General features: G+C 41.9%; 1 protein-coding gene across 1 annotated transcript in view; it reads right to left on the minus strand.

Moving 5' to 3' along the window:
• The window catches only part of arhgap23b (Rho GTPase activating protein 23b), a 92,978-nt gene extending 80,340 nt beyond the window's left edge, over positions 1-12,638 (minus strand). Inside the window, exon 1 of the mRNA XM_040038581.1 lies at positions 12,083-12,638. Coding sequence (XP_039894515.1) covers positions 12,083-12,091 — 9 coding nt within the window. The 5' untranslated portion in view covers positions 12,092-12,638. The remainder of the gene's footprint in view (positions 1-12,082) is intronic.
• Between the last annotated feature and the right edge of the window lie 5,501 nt (positions 12,639-18,139).

Raw genomic sequence — 18,139 nt, forward strand, 5'->3', positions numbered from 1 at the left:
TGATGGGAGGTCCGGCCGCGCCGCCTCCACCTCCCCCACTGTCTGTGACGCTGCACCGGATGGGTGATGGGGAGGATCCCCTGACGTTTGTTGAGACATTCCAGGCCACGGCGCTTGCCTGCCAGTGGCCTGAAGAGGAGTGGGCTCCCAAGCTGCTACCGCTGCTGTCAGGGGAGGCGAAGACGGTGGCCTTCAGTGTGCCCCTGGCGCTCTGGACTGTCTATGTGGATGTCTGCAGGGCGGTGCTGGATCGGCCCGGGCTCACCCCGGAGGACTACCGGTGGCGGTTTCGAGCAAGCTGGATGTCATCTCCTGGGTCGGTATTCCAAAAGAAATATTGACTGACCAGGGCACGTCGTTCATGTCGCGCACGTTGCGGGAACTGTACGGATTATTGAGCATTAAATCTATTTGGACCAGCGTCTACCACCCTCAGACTGATGGGCTGGTAGAGAGGCTGAATAAGACTTTAAAATCCATGATTCGTAAGTTTATATGCGAGGATGAACCAAATTGGGATCGCTGGCTAGTCCCTCTGTTGTTTGCAATTTTCACCGAGAGACAAAGTGCTTGTATTGCTCCCTTCCTCCAGCTCTAAATTCCTCGCCAAGTGGCAAGGGCCCTTCGTGATCACACGGCAGGTGGGGGACGTTGACTATGAAGTTGCCCGGTTGGACAGGGGAGGGGCAACACAGATTTACCACCTCAACCTCCTCAAAGCATGGCGGGAGGTGGAAACCGCCGCTCTAGTAAGCCTGGTTAAGGAGCGAGATGAGTTGGGGCCGGAGGTGCCAAATTCTACCATTCCCGCCTCCCTCCATTGTGATGACCATCTCACACAGGCCCAGAGAACGGATGTTGCTGCCTTGCAACAGCGCTTTGCTGATGTGTTCTCCCCCTTTGCTGGCCGTACAGCTCTCATAGAGCACCATGTTGAAACGCAGCCTGGCGTGACGGTGCGTTCACGGCCCTACAGGCTGCCGGAACATAAAAGACATAAAAGACAAATGAGATGCTGAGGCTGGGTGTAATAGAAGAGTTGCACAGTGCTTGGTGTAGCCTCATAGTTCTTGTAGTGAAGAAAGATGGGTCTATACGGTTCTGTGTGGACTACTACAAGGTAAATGAGGTGTCACGGTTTGATGCGTACCCGATGCCCCGGGTCGGCGAACTCCTGGACGGGTTGGGCACTGCTCGTTTCTTTACGACACTGGATTTGACCAAGGGCTACTGGCAGATTCCCTTGTCTGCAGAGTCTAAGGAAAAAACGGCCTTCTCCACTCAGTACGGCTTGTACCAATTTGTCACACTTCCGTTCGGCTTGTTCGGTGCCCCAGCCACCTTTCAATGCCTCATGGACCAGGTGCTGTGTTCACACGCTGCGTATGCTGCTGCCTACTTGGATGATGTGATCATCTACAGTGACACCTGGGCGGAGCATGTGCAGCGGGTGGCCGCGGTCCTGGAGTCACTGAGGCCAACCCGAAGAAGTGTGCTGTTGGACGGAGGGAGGTACAGTATTTGGGGTACCACTTGGGGGGCAGGCAGGTGCGCCCCCCAAGTGGAGAAGACGGTGGCCATTGCGTCCTGCTCATGCCCCAAGACCAAAAGGGAGGTGAGACGGTTCCTGGGGTTGGCAGGCTACTACCGCCGGTTCATTCCACGGTTTGCAGACCTGACTATCCCCTTGACCGATCTCACCCGGAAAGGTGCCCCAGATCTGGTCCAGTGCTCGGAGCAGTGCCAGGCGACGTTTGTGCAGGTAAAAAAGGCTCTCTGTGGGGATCCGCTGTTGTTCACACCTAACTTCTCCCTCCCGTTTATTCTGCAGACGGATGCCTCAAACAGGGGGCTGGGGGCCGTTTTGTCCAAGCAGGTGGGGGGGGGGTGGCGACCGTTCCATTCTCTTCATCAGTTGTAAACTCACGGATCGAGAGACACGCTAGAGCACCGTTGAGAAGGAGTGCCTGGCGATCCGGTGGGCGGTCGGCTCCCTTTGTTACTACCTCCTGGGGCGCCCATTCACTCTCTGTTCAGACCACGCCCCGCTGCAGTGGCTCCACCGCATGAAGGATGCCAACGCCCGGATCACCCGCTGGCATCTGGCTTTGCAGCCGTTTAAGTTCAAGGTGGTCCACAGGCCGGGTACGCAGATGGTCGTGGCTGATTTCCTCTCCCGGGTGTGGTCCCGGCCTGAGTTGGGTGGTGGGGAAGCTGTGGCGGGGGCGTGGTTTGCTGGCCTGCTGCAGAGGAGGGGTGACACAGTGAGCTCTCTGGGCGGCACGGAGGCGGCGAGGGAACAGGTGTACAGGACTGTTTTAATGAGGGAGATGTGTCTTTTGTGTGTCCGCAGCGAGAAGCAGCAGATGATGCTGGGAGAGAGTCGGAGTGGCTGCGTCCGAGGCGGGTGCCAAAAACCGCAGATTATTTCTCAATAAAAGACAGTCTAAGCATAAACCAGTCGTGTGTGTGTGGGTCCTGTGTTGCAGTTCCTATTGATTTTGTACGCGTCTAGGCTTTCCAGGATCCATGTATGAAACATTAAGTCGAAGGCTTTATTGTAGTCAGTCTAGGCACTGCGCACGTTGGTCAGATAGTCTCAACTGGCTGCTCTGTCTACCAGTAGCTGATCTTTTACCTTTCTGATATTCATGGCAATTCTTTTCTGTGCCACGCTCATGTACTGAGCCACATGCCTGTTCATCCTAGCAGCTATGATGCCTGGCAGGAGCCTCCATGTGGTACTGAGACAGATTACTGGTCTCTAGTTGGATGGGAGTAGATCCTTGTGTAACCCTGGTAAGATTTACAGCAATCAGAAGTACAGAGTTCTTTGAATGCATCGTAGTTCTTGTCTGATAGTTTAATTTCCGGGCTTGCCCTGAAGGCATCATCTGCAGCTCGGTGCGCGTGAAGGTGTGGTGTAGAGGAAAAAGGACGGCAAGGAAAAACTCCATGCTGCCACGAAGCACTGTTTTCCAGTTAAAAGGAAAAAAAGAGGTTCAATTAACATTTGTGAGAGAGCTGCCGTTAGCGGTGAACCACAGACAGGTACCTACCTCGAAGGAGTCGGAGTGTTTCTTCAAACTTTTTGAACTATTCTGACTGTTTTTTTTTGAGGAACAGTTCCATGTGTGCCAAGTGAGGAGCTGGTATCGTGGGTCTAAGACACTGTTGCTGCTGTGGAGGCCTTCTGTGTGTCAGGACGCCGACACGTTGATACCTGCCGTACCAGGAGGGCGGTAGGGAAAAAACAAAAGGAAGCCCACCTGAGAAAAAAACTTATCATTTTCTTTTGCTACTTTTTCCCCACCTGAGATTCAGGTCGTTTTCAGTTCTCAACCCAAGACCGTGGGTGACTGAATAAACTGACACCATAAGGAACTGGACACTCACATGTTATTTTCTTTTCTTTTTCCTTTTCTTTGGGGTGTTGAAATATTGTTTCTTTCTTGTCTTACATCTATTTTGATTGTTTCAATTATTTTTGCGATGCATTTGAGATGGTTACTGCATTTGAAGGTATCCCTACATTGAGGATGAGCAAAGGGAACTGATCCAAAGAAAAATATATATAAAGCAAACTTTGTTTCACAAACCTGTGGTTGTGCGTGTTATGTGGGTTGGAAATCTTATTGCTCTTACAGAGTTGCTACCGCCAATCTCCTTCCCAAACCTAGATTCAGATATTATAGACATTGCATGTGGGCGAGCAGTATAGATCATCTCTTATAGATAGAGGGACACATGTCCAGGTTACACTTGGTTATCAGGACTGTACAGCCTTTGGTTAGGCATTCTTAGTGTGTCTCACCCAATGACAGCTGGTTCATTGCTGCCAGACGGTCATGGAGTGCAGTTACCTTCTTTACCCAGTAAGTGTGGATTATGTCAGGGCCTTGTGCTGTACAGCTCGTCATTCTTGAGACCTTTTCTTGAATGTCCGCCACTGTGTGGTATCTAGATCCTGTTCAGGGAGGTTGCTGTGGTCTGCTCTTAGACCCAGTAGCCACTGAGCACTGTTGTTATGGATTGCATCTTTCTGCTCTATGTTCTTCCAGTATTGCTCCAGTCTCATGTGTTCCCCTGCCACCGAGAGTACCCTTTGGATGGTTCAGTGACTTCCATCTCTCTGGTAAGCAGCTGGCCAAGGCTGTGAGTCTTTGTTTGGCAGTTTCCACAGCCTAAGGTATGGGCAGCTTGCTGTGCTTCTTAGGAATCCCTTTCTTCAGCACACATTTCTGCAGTTCTAATAGTTGGCTAACTTCCCTCTGTGCTGCCGTGATCTTGGCTTTTAATTCAGTTCAATTCATTTTTATTTATATAGTGCCAAATCACAACAACAGTCGCCTCAAGGCGCTTTTAGTCTCCTTCTCCGTGGAGGTAATTGCTCCTTGTGGCTGTTTATCTTGTAGCCTCGCATCTCCGTGATTACTGCTGCTGTGCTGATGGTTGCAGTAGGGATTGCCATAATGCTGCATTCACATCTTCTAGTAAACCTTCAGATGATACTTAACATAGTCTTGGTAATCAGTCATGGAGGGTCCCAGTTTCCAACTGAGCCATGATCCCATCTATCAGGTCAGCTGCTTTCGCACTCATTGCCTACAACACATCAGTTCTTGGGGTTTGGTACAGGATCTCAGTGGGTGAGGATGATCATAATTCCCCTCTGACCTAATATTCTGGCTCCCCCTTGATATAGTATTTGTGTTGTACCTTGTCAATCTCTAGTTGTGATAGCCGTTGCTTCTTCCGGATGTTGAAACACTGAGGTACTAGTTGTTTCACTGTTTGTGTAGATGTTGGGCGTCAAAGAATCCATAGATCCCACATATTTTTTAGCCTTGTCTTTTATCCTGTCTTCTTTCTCTCACCCCAACCTGCCGCAGCAGATGGCCCCGCCCCTCCCTGAGCCTGGTTCTGCTGGAGGTTTCTTCCTGTTAAAAGGGAATTTTTTTCTTCCCACTGTTGCCAAAGTGCTTGCTCATAGGGGGTCATATGATTGTTGGGTTTTCTCTGTATGTATTATTGTAGGGTCTACCTTACAATATAAAGCACCTTGAGGCAACTGTTGTTGTGATTTGGTGCCTTATACACACAATGAGTTGAGATCAGGAGTATCTGTAATTGATTGACTGATTGTAAACTGTTTACTCCATGGACACACAGCCAATCTATGAGAGCCAAAATTATAGAAGAGGATTATATTTTGGTTAATGTTCTGCATCTCCCAATAGAATGAAACAACTATAAAAAGAATCATAAATGGATATGTTTATTTCTTTGTGGGTGAGCAAACTGATATATTCAGCAGGGGATCACATATTTCCCTGACTGTGTTCTTGCTGGAGGAACCTCAGGGAGAGGCACTCTAGAGGAAAGTTATTATCAGGTCAGCAGTAAACATTGAGGCACACACACAGAGCCACCACAAAAATAGGCTTTCTATATATCTCTCTCTCATATATATATATATATATATATATATATATATATATATATATTTATTTATTTATTAGGGGTGCAACGATACACAAAATTCACGGTTCGGTTCGATACTTTGGTGTCACGGTTCGATATTTTTTCGATACAAAAAAAATGTTCATGCCTTTTTAATTTGTCATTTATTAAAATTATAAATATATATTTTAACTCAAAAGTACAGTTTTTAAATTTAACCCTAACCCTTGTGCGTGTTTTTTATTTTGACAGCGAATGCGCACCTGCGGACCACTTATGTGCAGCCCTGGTTATTTAGCTCGTCATATTGCAGCCACAGAAATTCTTTTGTCCATGAAACCATAAAGCTGCACTTTCTTTTTGCCTTATACTCTGATTTGTCATAACTTCTCCGTTTTGTGGTAAGCTTTTCTTTGGCTGTCACTTCTTCACCCTGACCTGTCTTATTTGGCTCAGCAGAACTAAAATATATATTGTGCTGCTTTTACACACGCACTCACATAAGCTCAGCGATTCTCTGCGCGATCAACCTCTCACATGTTTAAGCTTGCTGCGGGAGATTTCACTTGTCATGTTTGCATAGTAAGCTAACGATTAATAAGACGATGTCAGAGGAATTGGTGCACAAATTATCATCACTCACAGATCAGTGCTGTCGCTCTCTATACACAGTTCGCACGATTGCAAAGTGAAAGCAAAAAAACAAGCGCAAATTCAAACGCGATTACAATATGTCACATATTGACAGTGGCTCACCAATGCCAATGACATAATTACCCAGCTACATTTCTGAAAGAATGCAAAAGCATTGACATATTTTTCCTTCCTACAATAGCCCGACGGGCAGGGAAGAGATAGATTTTGGTAGCCCGACTGAAAAAAATCGCTAGCCCCAGGACGTCGGGCTAGCGATATTGCAAGCCCTGTATCTGATTGAGGAATCACTCATCTTTGGAAAAGAGAGTTTATTACAGAGAAATGTCTCTTTCCAAAATAAAAGCTATACTATCCGCTTCTTCTGGGCTATATTCTCAGCAGCATAAGGAGAATCATGTGCTAACAGCTGTCTAAATGACTCGGCTAAAGTTAGTAGCATGCTTGTTGTTTTTGTCTTTGCACTAGGAGGATGAATATCGTTGCACCCCTAATATATATATATATATATATATATATATATATATATATATATATATATATATATTAGGGGTGCAACGATACACAAAATTCACGGTTCGGTTCGGTTCGATACTTTGGTGTCACGGTTCGATATTTTTTCGATACAAAAAAATGTTCATGTCTTTTTAATTTGTCATTTATTAAAATTATAAATATATATTTTAACTCAAAAGTACAGTTTTTAAATTTAACCCTAACCCTTGTGCGTGTTTTTTATTTTGACAGCGAATACGCACCTGTGGACCACTTATGTGCAGCCCTGGTTATTTAGCTCATCATATTGCAGCCACAGAAATTCTTTTGTCCATGAAACCATAAAGCTGCACTTTCTTTTTGCCTTATAGTCTGATTTGTCATAACTTCTCCGTTTTGTGGTAAGCTTTTCTTTGGCTGTCACTTCTTCACCCTGACCTGTCTTATTTGGCTCAGCAGAACTAAAATATATATCCTGCTGCTTTTACACACACACTCACATAAGCTCAGCGATTCTCTGCGCGATCAACCTCTCACATGTTTAAGCTGCGGGAGATTTCACTTGTCATGTTTGCATAGTAAGCTAACAATTAATAAGACGATGTCAGAGGAATTGGTGCACAAATTATCATCACTCACAGATCAGTACTGTCGCTCTCTATACACAGTTCGCGCGATTGCAAAGTGAAAGCAAAAAAACAAGCGCAAATCCAAACACGATTTCAATATGTCACATATTGACAGTGGCTCACCCAATGACATAATTACCCAGCTACATTTCTGAAAGAATGCAAAAGCATTGACATATATTTTTCCTTCCTACAATAGCCCGACAGGCAGGGAAGAGATAGATTTTGGTAGCCCGACTGAAAAAAATCGCTAGCCCCGGGCTAGCGATATTGCGAGCCCTGTATCTGATTGAGGAATCACTCATCTTTGGAAAAGAGAGTTTATTACAGAGAAATGTCTCTTTCCAAAATAAAAGCTATACTATCCGCTTCTTCTGGGCTATATTCTCAGCAGCATATTAAACATATCAGGTCTCCATAAGGAGAATCCTGTGCTAACAGCTGTCTAAATGACTCGGCTAAAGTTTGTAGCATGCATGCTTGTTGTTTTTGTCTTTGCACTAGGATGATGTCGGTGTAAATGTGCAGTCATATTCGTTGTGTTCCCACTAGTGCTGTCAGCGTTAATCTCGTTGAAATAACCTTAACGCCACAACACGGCAAATCTCCGTTAACGAGCTACCCTATACAGAGGGGCTAGACGGCCAACACGTTAACGAGCTAACTGCGCTAACACACTAGCTCCCACCCATGTAATTGAGCATTGCATGGCACATCCAACATACTGTTTTACTTTAGTCCATGACTCGCTTACCTTCAGGGTCATACGTCACATGAAAACCAAAATAATTCCAAACGCCAGATCTGAATGAGGGTGGGGAGGTCCACTTCTGTCTCGCTAGCTTGCCCTGCGCTCTTCCTTCTGACCATGGCTGTGTTGAGTGCTCAGTGAATCTGCGTTCGACTACTCCGCCTAGGCTGCACTCTCGAGCCTAGGCGGAGTAGTCAAATGCAGATTCACTGAGCGCTCAACACAGACAGCATCGTCAGAAGGAAAGTTGATAAAATAAATTACAAATTTTGTATTCTTTTTTTTTCTCCCCTTTGGTTTTCTTTCTTTCTCTCCCCCTCTTTCTTTCATTCTTTCCCCCTGTCCTATCCCACAGTCATGTCTGTCCCGTTTGCAACTGAAAATAAAATAAATTCATAATTATAATAAAGGTCAATCAAATGGACCAATATGATGATCCACTTAAAATAAATCCTCTTGGCATCTTTCTTGGCCTCAAGACAACAATTCTGATGGTTATAGATCCAAACGGGACACAAAAAAAAAAAAAAAAAAAAAAAAAATTAAATTTTTTTTTTTTTTTTTTTTTAAATTGTATTGTTCGATACATATGCGTACCGAACCGAAAGCACTGTATCGAACGGTTCAATATCGATACGAATATCGTTGCACCCCTAATATATATATATATATATATATATATACATACACACACACACAAAACACAGTCCATCTTAACGTAGCTGTCGGTGTGCAAATGTAATGGCACAGACTGTAGCACTGAACATGCAGGCTGCAACATGCTAATGATGTCATGTGTAAGCCCAGCGAGACAGCCGCACAAAGATTTTCAGGACATGCTGATTGAACTAACTTACTAAAAAATCTGAGTCAAGAGATCAAGAGAAATCTGAACCATTCACAACCACGTACACTGCAGTAACTAAGTATATAAACTAGATATTTTAAAAATCAGATCAGTCAGCTGTTCTATTTGCCAACAAGACGAATAGACAAGACTAAAACATCCCATTTCCAGATATTTTGTTACCTGTCTGTATGTGCTGCAAGTCTCTCTCCTGCATCGAACTGCACTCTGCCTTTTTTGGTTTGTTTTATTTCAACTAACAGCAAACATTTAAAATATGCAACACAGGGGAAAACAATATTTAAAAATACTTCTATAAAGATCAGGAAAATATTTGCCAGTAGATGACAATGATGGATAAAGAATTTGGAAATGGACCAGTTTGTACAAACCACTCCACAAGCCACATTCAACCCCTCACATTCTCAGTATTTTCTCAACCCCAGATAATTAACCACAAGATGAATGTTTATTCTATTTTTCAGTTATTTGATGAAATATTAAAGCCTGGAATCCACAGCGTTCCTTTCTTGAAGTATGGCTTCAGAGTGGCATAGATAAAAAGCATAAAATACATAATACATAAAAAGCTGTTAATCACACAACTTACGGTGTCCTATCACACCACCCCATACATACTATGAAGACTATAAAGAGCAGACGAGTTCAAACAGGGCCTGAACTAAGCATGACTGGGAACTGCAATTCTAATTTGTTGCTCCCACTTTCTGCTTTTCTCTTTTTTGTCTCCCCCATGTCCAATCATTTTTCATTTTTCCCTCTCCACTGCAACCACTCCGCTTCTTCTCTGCTGAACAGGTCATCAAACAGACAGACAGCCCTGCTCACATTCACAGCCATAGTTATTTTAGCATCATCAATTAACCTAGCCCCAGTCTTTCGACTGTGAAATGAAACCAGAGTACCTGGTGAGACCCCACACAAGCGTGATCAGAACAGACAAACTCCACACAGAAAGCCCAAAGCTGGCCTTCAGCCAAGCAGCTTGACTTCAGTGAGTCACACAGTAAACCTCATGTATGTTGACCAGAGTTTATACATTTTTCCCCCCAATCTTTCACGCTAAATACAGGATACGTATTTTTGAACCTTGATTATATTGGGGAAATTGAGTAAAGGTGTACTGTACTGAGCATTTCCCATCTGTACTATTTAGTATACTAAATTTTGGATAGTTGTAAACTATGACTATTTATGCACCATATAGCTATAGCATCTGCAGCATCCACAAGAATTAAAATAAGAATTAAAATTAGCTTAACAATTAAAATAGGCAGGTCTCACCAGCACTCACATTCTGTATTGAACTGGCTAATATTCAGTATTGTATTTAACTGTTTAATACCAGAGCTACGCAGAGACAAATAGGTACCTATTTTTTTTTTTTTTTCCATCTCACACTTGTTTAGTTCATTTTGACTTCTCAAAGTGAACGGAACTATGCCTTCAATGAACTTTGCAGAGGACAGTATATTGTATACCATTAAAAGTGTAATTAAACATTTCCACAGGCAACAATAAATTCACCCTAGACAGGGAATATATTAACCATATACTTTCAACTAAAGGGACTAGAGTACATTTGTGGCAAAAACTGTAATAAAAGTCTAATGTAGTTGTAAGTTGGAGCCTACTTGTTTATGATTGAGCATGATAGTGTTGGAAAATTGGTTTAAACCCTTTTCCTATTTGTTCCAGTAAATGTGTTTGAGCAAGAGCAGGATATCCTGACGTTTACACACAACCTCCACAACCACAATGCAGCTCTTACACTTTGGCCAACTACATCATTTCTTCATTATGTTGCTGTGTAGAATGAGCTGCTCCACCCTCACTCATGATTCAAATGTCTGATCTGTCTCGAACCTTAAAGGACACATTGTCTCTGTATCTTCAGACAGTCAGGTCCTCACAGAGCCTGCATGCACTATATTTCTTTGCTTTCTGTCCCTGGCAAAAAATGTCTACACATGTATAGAATACACTGAATAAATGGAATCACTTGAGTTGATTGAGGAAAAACACATAACCCTCACTTTTTTTTCTTAAAAAACAAACAAACAAAACGTCACTACGTTTTGCTAAGATTTCACTGTCTATGGTCGGCTCATCATTGCTAATTGCATCTTGTACTATCTTGTCTTGCATTTGGACCTTAGGTAAGTCGATGTGTATGAAAAAAACACATAGAAATGTAGACTGAACATACAGGTTCACCAGGTCTAAATGACAAAAAACCAAAAAAAACTTTACATCCTACAGTCTTTTACCCAGCAGTCTTTTATGTTGCATGTATAAAAAAATAGCTTAACATAACCAATAGCTAATAGCCAGTTAGTGCAGCTGGCACGATACTTTGTGTTAGTCCCAGGGTTACAAGATTTTCAATAAACAGGCTAGATTAAATTCATGAATTTAAATTTTAAAGTAATGGTTCATCTGATGTTTCCAGTGTTTCTTTTAATATTATCAACACTAATGTTAAGATCTATTTTTGCATCTGGTCAGTCATGCTGTTGTGACATATGTTTGCAGAAAAGCACTTCAGTCTGTGACAAGAGCAACATAGTTTGCACAAGGAGTAGGACTTTCACCCTGGAGACTCAGGCTGCTATCCTGTGTGAAAGTCAATGACAAGTAATTTTTTCTTCTTTAAAGTCACAGTTTGGTAAGTTTAGGAGATAATATCATTTTGGTTATATAAACCCTGTCACAGCATTAGACCTCAATAGGAAGATGATTATCCTGGAGGAACATTATGCTGTTGTAGGAACATCAACAATAAACATTAGGTAATGTGAAAAAAAACCCACATGGGATTGTCACGTCAGTCACCTTTGTCAGAGCGTGCCAAATGTAAAATACACCGAATCAAAATATCTCTCCAATAGATGCAAATACAATGTATTTTTTCCAGAATTTTTCACTTTTGGAGTTGAATGCCTGAGTTTCCTTTTTGCCCAGTGGGCAAGAAATATTCTATAATTTTGTGGAGTGGTATCTATACATCAAAGACTCAAAAACTCAGACTTTTACCAGGGAGGGTAAAGTTGCAGTTATTATTTACCAGCACAGTTCTGCTCTGAGCAACTACTACCTACTGTGATAGAGAAATAAAGAATGGACAAAACTTCACTTTGCGTGTGTGAATATACAACAAAGTAGATGTCTTTAAAATGCATGAATAGCTTTGTGTGTGTTTATGAGGGAGTCTCTCCTCACCTGGGCCATAGTGTTCAGCAGGATGTCAGCTAGCTCCTGGTCCTCACCATGGCTTGCAAAACCTCAGGCCAAGTCTCAGTAGATGGTGTTGGGGATTTGTAGGTGTGGGGGGTTTACTTTACACACACATCACCCTTGTCGCTGCTGTGTTGCAAACCCACACGCTCACACGCATCACCTCCTCATCTGTGACAACACTGTCCTCTGAAACGCTCGCTGTTGGTAGCACATTACTTCTGCTCCTCTGCTCTTGTTTTCCCCCTCCTCCTCTTTTCACCCTTTCGAGTTTTTAATCCTCTTCTTTTCTCCTTTTAAATTGACACAAGTAGAGAATATGATAGGAGAGCTTGTATTCCTGTATTTCTGTCCGCTCTGCTCCTGCCTTGGTGGTAATCTGGACTCACATTGCTTACCGCCTTTCCTCCTTCTCTTAGTCGCTCTTCACTCTCTCTCTGAGCTCAGGCATTTTTGCCCTCCCTCACTGTGCTCGGCCTTAGTGAGAGACGGAGGGAAACGGGAGGGCTGGAAGGATCAGAGGGATAGAGTGTGATTGTGTGTACCACATGACCCAATAGTGTAGTAGGATTCACCCAGCAGCTGTCGCACTCATCCCTTCAGTGCCTCACTATTAGCATCTTGTGCTTCCATTGATAAATGCAAGATGCTGACAACCAAATAGGCTCCGCTCCTACTGTAAGGTGAAGAACAGAGAAGGATTGTTTCATGATTATTTAGTTTTCTATACTTTAATGTTCATCGGTGTAATTTTATGTGAAACAGCTTGTAAATTTAATCTCGATTTAAATTATATAGTATTCACTGAAAAAACTTGAAATACTGTTGTAACTACTAACTGTGTTTATAATTGCAATGGCGTACTTTTAGTTTTTGGTAATAAGAACTGAGTTTTTCTATAATCTTTTATAGATGATGATAGGTCTACAATGTTTAAAGAAATATTGACACACATTTTACCTTAAAAAACTGTTATGAAACAATTATATCAACTGTAATATCAGTTTTTCTTGCCTAAATATCTTGTGTATTCAGTAGATCTTTAAAGTTAAAATTGGTATCCCTTCATACAAAATTATGGACTTACATTATTTTAAAAAGTGCCCATAGTTATAATATACTGTTAATTATAGATAATATCAAGTACATTTTTTCTGTTTAGCTGGGATTTTAACATAATATGTTCATTTGATGTATTAAATATTAAAATCTTAGCTTTACTTTTAAAGATTAATTCTTTCAATTAAGAGAAAATGTTTCATGCTGTTGCATTTGGACATTATTTCAAATTAAATATCAAAGTTAGGCAAAGTTAGCTAAACAGCACTACGTCCATCCATCCTTCAATTTTCTACCACTTAATTGGATTTGGGTTGCACGGACACCACTTTGAACCACCTCTTTCACCTCATCCAGAGGGACACTGAATTGTTCCCAAACCAGCTGAACTCAATGTACCAAAGACGGACTGCAATAAAGTTGTAGAAACAGCTGACAGATGATTAACAGAAGGAGGATGCACCATAACTCAGGTTTGAGGGCAATGGCAAAGGCTCTAAATACTTGTAAACATGTTATATTTTTGTTTATTTTTAATACAGTTGCAAGAATTACAAGCAAATGTTTTTCAATTTGCTGTTGTGGAGTGTGCAGAATTTTGAGGTAAAAGAATTTAATACATTTTGTAACAAAGCTGTAGTAAGACAAAATGTAGAATTACTTTGAAAATTTTCCCAGAGCACTGTCGTACTGTTTATAGCCATGAACACAACATTATCTCATGAAGCACTGATGATGCTTCAAGAGATACTCAGTGTTGCAGACTAAAATAGGTCCATCCAAGGGGTGAACAAACAAAATTCAACCACTCAAGCCCGGTTGAATCTGCTTCCAAAACATTGTTGGCTGTTTGAATACAATTAAGTTTATTTTAAACTTAAGACAAACAAAACAACAAACAAATGTGAAATCTGTATACAGAGATTATTTCTGTGTATAGGCATCTCTAGACAAGCAGTACTTTAATGATCAGTTTTATAATAACTATGTGATCAACTAGATCGTATTGTAAACACAGCGACAATGCGGTTTATAAGATTCCTTTTTTCTTTTAACAAAAAAGAACTAAAAGAAGACTGACATAGTGGAAATGTTTTTAACATACACACCAGCTCAACATGTACATAACCGAATTCTGTCCTTGAGGAATGAGGAAAAGGACATCCTGTGGCGTTTCCCCTGAGCTGTATAGCTGGAAACTCCCACCCCACAACAACAGGAATGGGTAGGCTGGTCAGCCACAGCAACCCACAAACTTCATAGATCACTGATTAATACTGTTTGAAAAGTTTAGTATCCAAAAATTGGCCTTGGAAAAACATCCATTAGATTTATTACATTTTAGAATCTTTTCAGGGTATTTTTCTTGAACTCAGGTATCAGGATTTAGCACTAAATGTAAAAAAAATTGTGTTTAATAGTCTTGCTTTTATTAATTTGTAATTTTACCAGTAAATATTTATGTGGATCAAATAATAAAATGTGTTCAACATTATGTTACATTGAGTGCAGAAACTAGGGAAGGTGAATGGCTCCATCTGCTGTACAATACATACACAAGCTGTACATGCAAAACAACTTGTATTTATTTGAGTCTCATTGAGCACACAAAGTAATCCTGGCTAGGTGGAATTTTCTTTATATACCTCTCAGAAAAATACCTCAGTCACCTTTATCTATAACCAGCTTGTCGTTGAGCGCTTTGAGTGCCCCTGTAGACTAGATAAGAACCAATCATTTATCATTTATTCGTGGGCCAGAAGGTCCATGCCTGTTGCACTACTATCCCATCCCCAGAATCCGGTTGCACAGAGTATGTAGAGAAATATTCTGTTCAAAATGGGTAGTGGACAGAGACTGCAGATTGGTGGATGAAGGTCGGTTTATCAGAAGTTTATATTGGGATAGGCCTCTACTGACTTTTAGCAAGGAAATATTAGTTAGTGAGCAGAGGTGTATCCGTATCCCAGTGAACTCAGCGGCCACGTGCACAAATAAGCCAGACAGAGTTTCTTCTTTGCTCGTGCTGCAGCAGTTTATTTGCTTGCGAAATTTTGCTGTCACGGATCACTTTGACGGCGGAGCCAAAGGGCATCGCGTTATGTTTGTGCCACTACTCTGAGCACACGTAAAAAAAATTTGGGTGCACGTAAAAAATATTTGCAGGTGCAAGTGTTGCATTTTGAGGAGAAATTTATTTTGAGCGAAGAAAAGCGAAATCTGAGTGAACAAAATTCATTGCTGCGTGCAAAAAACTGTATTTCAGTGTTTGCTATTATCCACACACACACACACACACACACACACACACACACACACAACAGCAGCCCCTCTCGCTCAGTTTTTGCATTTGCGCTCGCTCGCAATGTGTTGCTTGCGCTCTCAACATTTCTGCCCGTGCGCGTTCAACTCTTTCTGCACACCGTTATATTTGTGCCACAAAACCAGCCAATCACAGACTTGGATGCAAAAAAATCTGATTGGCTGTTTTGGTCTCCAATCAGCTCGAAATGATGAAATGCAATATCCCAGAATCCATTTCGTCCAAAACGCAAACGAGGCAGTGGTGGAGGAACACAGAGTGGCGGAGTTTGAAATATTCCTCTTTCTGGGTCACAAAATACACTTTTAAGATATTTTCATGCGAGAATGGTGCTGTGTAAACTTCAAATATCTGCTCGATTTATCAAGACATCAGATATTTGCAAAAGTGCTCTAACGTTTTCGGACTCTGCATATAAAATAATCAAGTTTGAAGCAGGCAGGTGATAGGATAAAACATAGTCCACAGTATGTCCACATGCTTGTGTAGGTTCAGCCACCCGCTGTGTGAGATTAAAAGAATCTATTAAATTTAAAAAACCATCGCTTTATCAGGTCAAAACACATGGATGTTAAAATCTCCAACAATAAGGACATGATCATATTTAGGCATGACTTCAGCTTGTCAGGGTTCCTGGGTCATTGACCCAGTGATTTCAGTTTGTTCATGTTCAGTTTATTTTGCCACATCAATGTTGTTCTCACTTCCTGTTTTTCCCGTATCAGCTCGTCTCTCATGTCGTTAGCCAGATTATGTTCAGCTGTGTACTCACCGGTCTCTCATTATCATCCGCATCAGTCTGTGTATTTAAGTCCTCAATTTCCTCCAGTTCTTTGTTGTGTCATTGATGTTGATGTTTTGTTGTCGTTTCTGCCTGCGTTCAGTTCAGCCAGCCATTCAGTCTTTCAGCTAGTCAGTCTTTTCGTTCCTGCCCTGTTCCTCCACTCTTCATAATAAACCATCTCCAGTTCTTCACTACAGGGAGTGCAGAATTATTAGGCAAATGAGTATTTTGTCCACATCATCCTCTTCATGCATGTTGTCTTACTCCAAGCTGTATAGGCTCGAAAGCCTACTACCAGTTAAGCATATTAGGTGATGTGCATCTCTGTAATGAGAAGGGGTGTGGTCTAATGACATCAACACCCTATATCAGGTGTGCATAATTATTAGGCAACGTCCTTTCCTTTGGCAAAATGGGTCAAAAGAAGGACTTGACAGGCTCAGAAAAGTCAAAAATAGTGAGATATCTTGCAGAGGGATGCAGCAGTCTCAAAATTGCAAAGCTTCTGAAGCGTGATCATCGAACAATCAAGCGTTTCATTCAAAATAGTCAACAGTAGTGATGGGCAGATGAAGCTTCATGAAGCACTGAAGCTTTTCATCCAATTGGTTCATCCCAGCGCAAAGCTTCTTGAAGCTTCATTTGCTCTAGTAGGACACCTACTGGACGTAAAAATATTAGTTGGCATGAATTTGAAGAGTGTGGCCTTTTGCACACAGCCTGTAAATGTCAACAACAAAAGGAGTGTGTAAAACATGTATATTGTAGTGATGCAGTATACTGTGTATATTTATACTGGCAGTATGGAAAATGATTATTTGGAAATGCTTAAAATGGAAATGATCATTTATTGTGAGGTGAGGTGTGGACAGTAGTTGTGCTTTTGTAACGTTGAGGTATGGACAGCTACACACTGAGGCTTTGAGCCTCAGTCCTGCCTGTTCACATTTTATTCTGTAAAAACTAAATTTTCACTGCTTTTATGACCTTTTTAGTGAGGAGAACATAGCTAGGATTTAATGATTTAACAAATCTTTTAAATCCTTTGTCCTCCACAATGCTAAATGGCTGGGAGTCCTCAATCACCATGCTAACCAGGTCTTCATCTATTTGAGATTGTTCTCCTGAGGAAAGACAATAAAGACAAAGCACAGATATAAATATCACACACGTAACTTATTACAGTTGTATAATATTGTTATATCATTTAGTAACATTACAGCATGCTATAGTATCATGGCATTTGATGGCTCACCTGGTCTTGCTCCACAATCGGTGTTTCCCTTATTCTCATGCAAAGCTGTGTAGTGCCTAAGCATGGATGGGGTGTTGTTGTTATATCCCAGCTCCCTGGCACATAGCAAACACTTCACCTTGTACAAAAGTAACGACAGCTTAACATTAATTGTATTGCACCATCAGTATTATGAAAATACATCTTCTGTAGAAATTTACATACCTTGTTGGGAGGAATGAGATCAAAATGTTCCCACACAGGGGAGGACATCCTCCTCTCCTTAGCTGGCTCCATTCTCTCCTGACTTTCTCTCCTCACTCTCATAAACCTCCAAACTGTCTCTAACTCTCACTAACCGCAACTCTCCATCAAACACCCACATTTTTGAATGAAGTCTGAGGGGTTTATATCGCTGTCATATCTCGCGGCAAAGTTCGAACCACTTCATGAACCAGTCACGTGGCACAGCCGGGCAGCGAGGCTTCGGACGTCATCATTTTCAGCTCCTCCCATAAATGAAGCAAGCCTCGATACGCGCATCGCGGAAACGCCCCCTCCATTACTCGACACAAGCTTCGAAGCCTTGATACAGAACGTCACATCACTACTTTTCATCCAATTGGTTCACCCCAGCGCAAA

The sequence above is a fragment of the Simochromis diagramma genome, unplaced genomic scaffold (assembly GCF_900408965.1).
Source record: "Simochromis diagramma unplaced genomic scaffold, fSimDia1.1 OVJJ01000617.1, whole genome shotgun sequence".
In the NCBI taxonomy this organism is placed as follows: Eukaryota; Metazoa; Chordata; class Actinopteri; order Cichliformes; family Cichlidae; genus Simochromis; species Simochromis diagramma.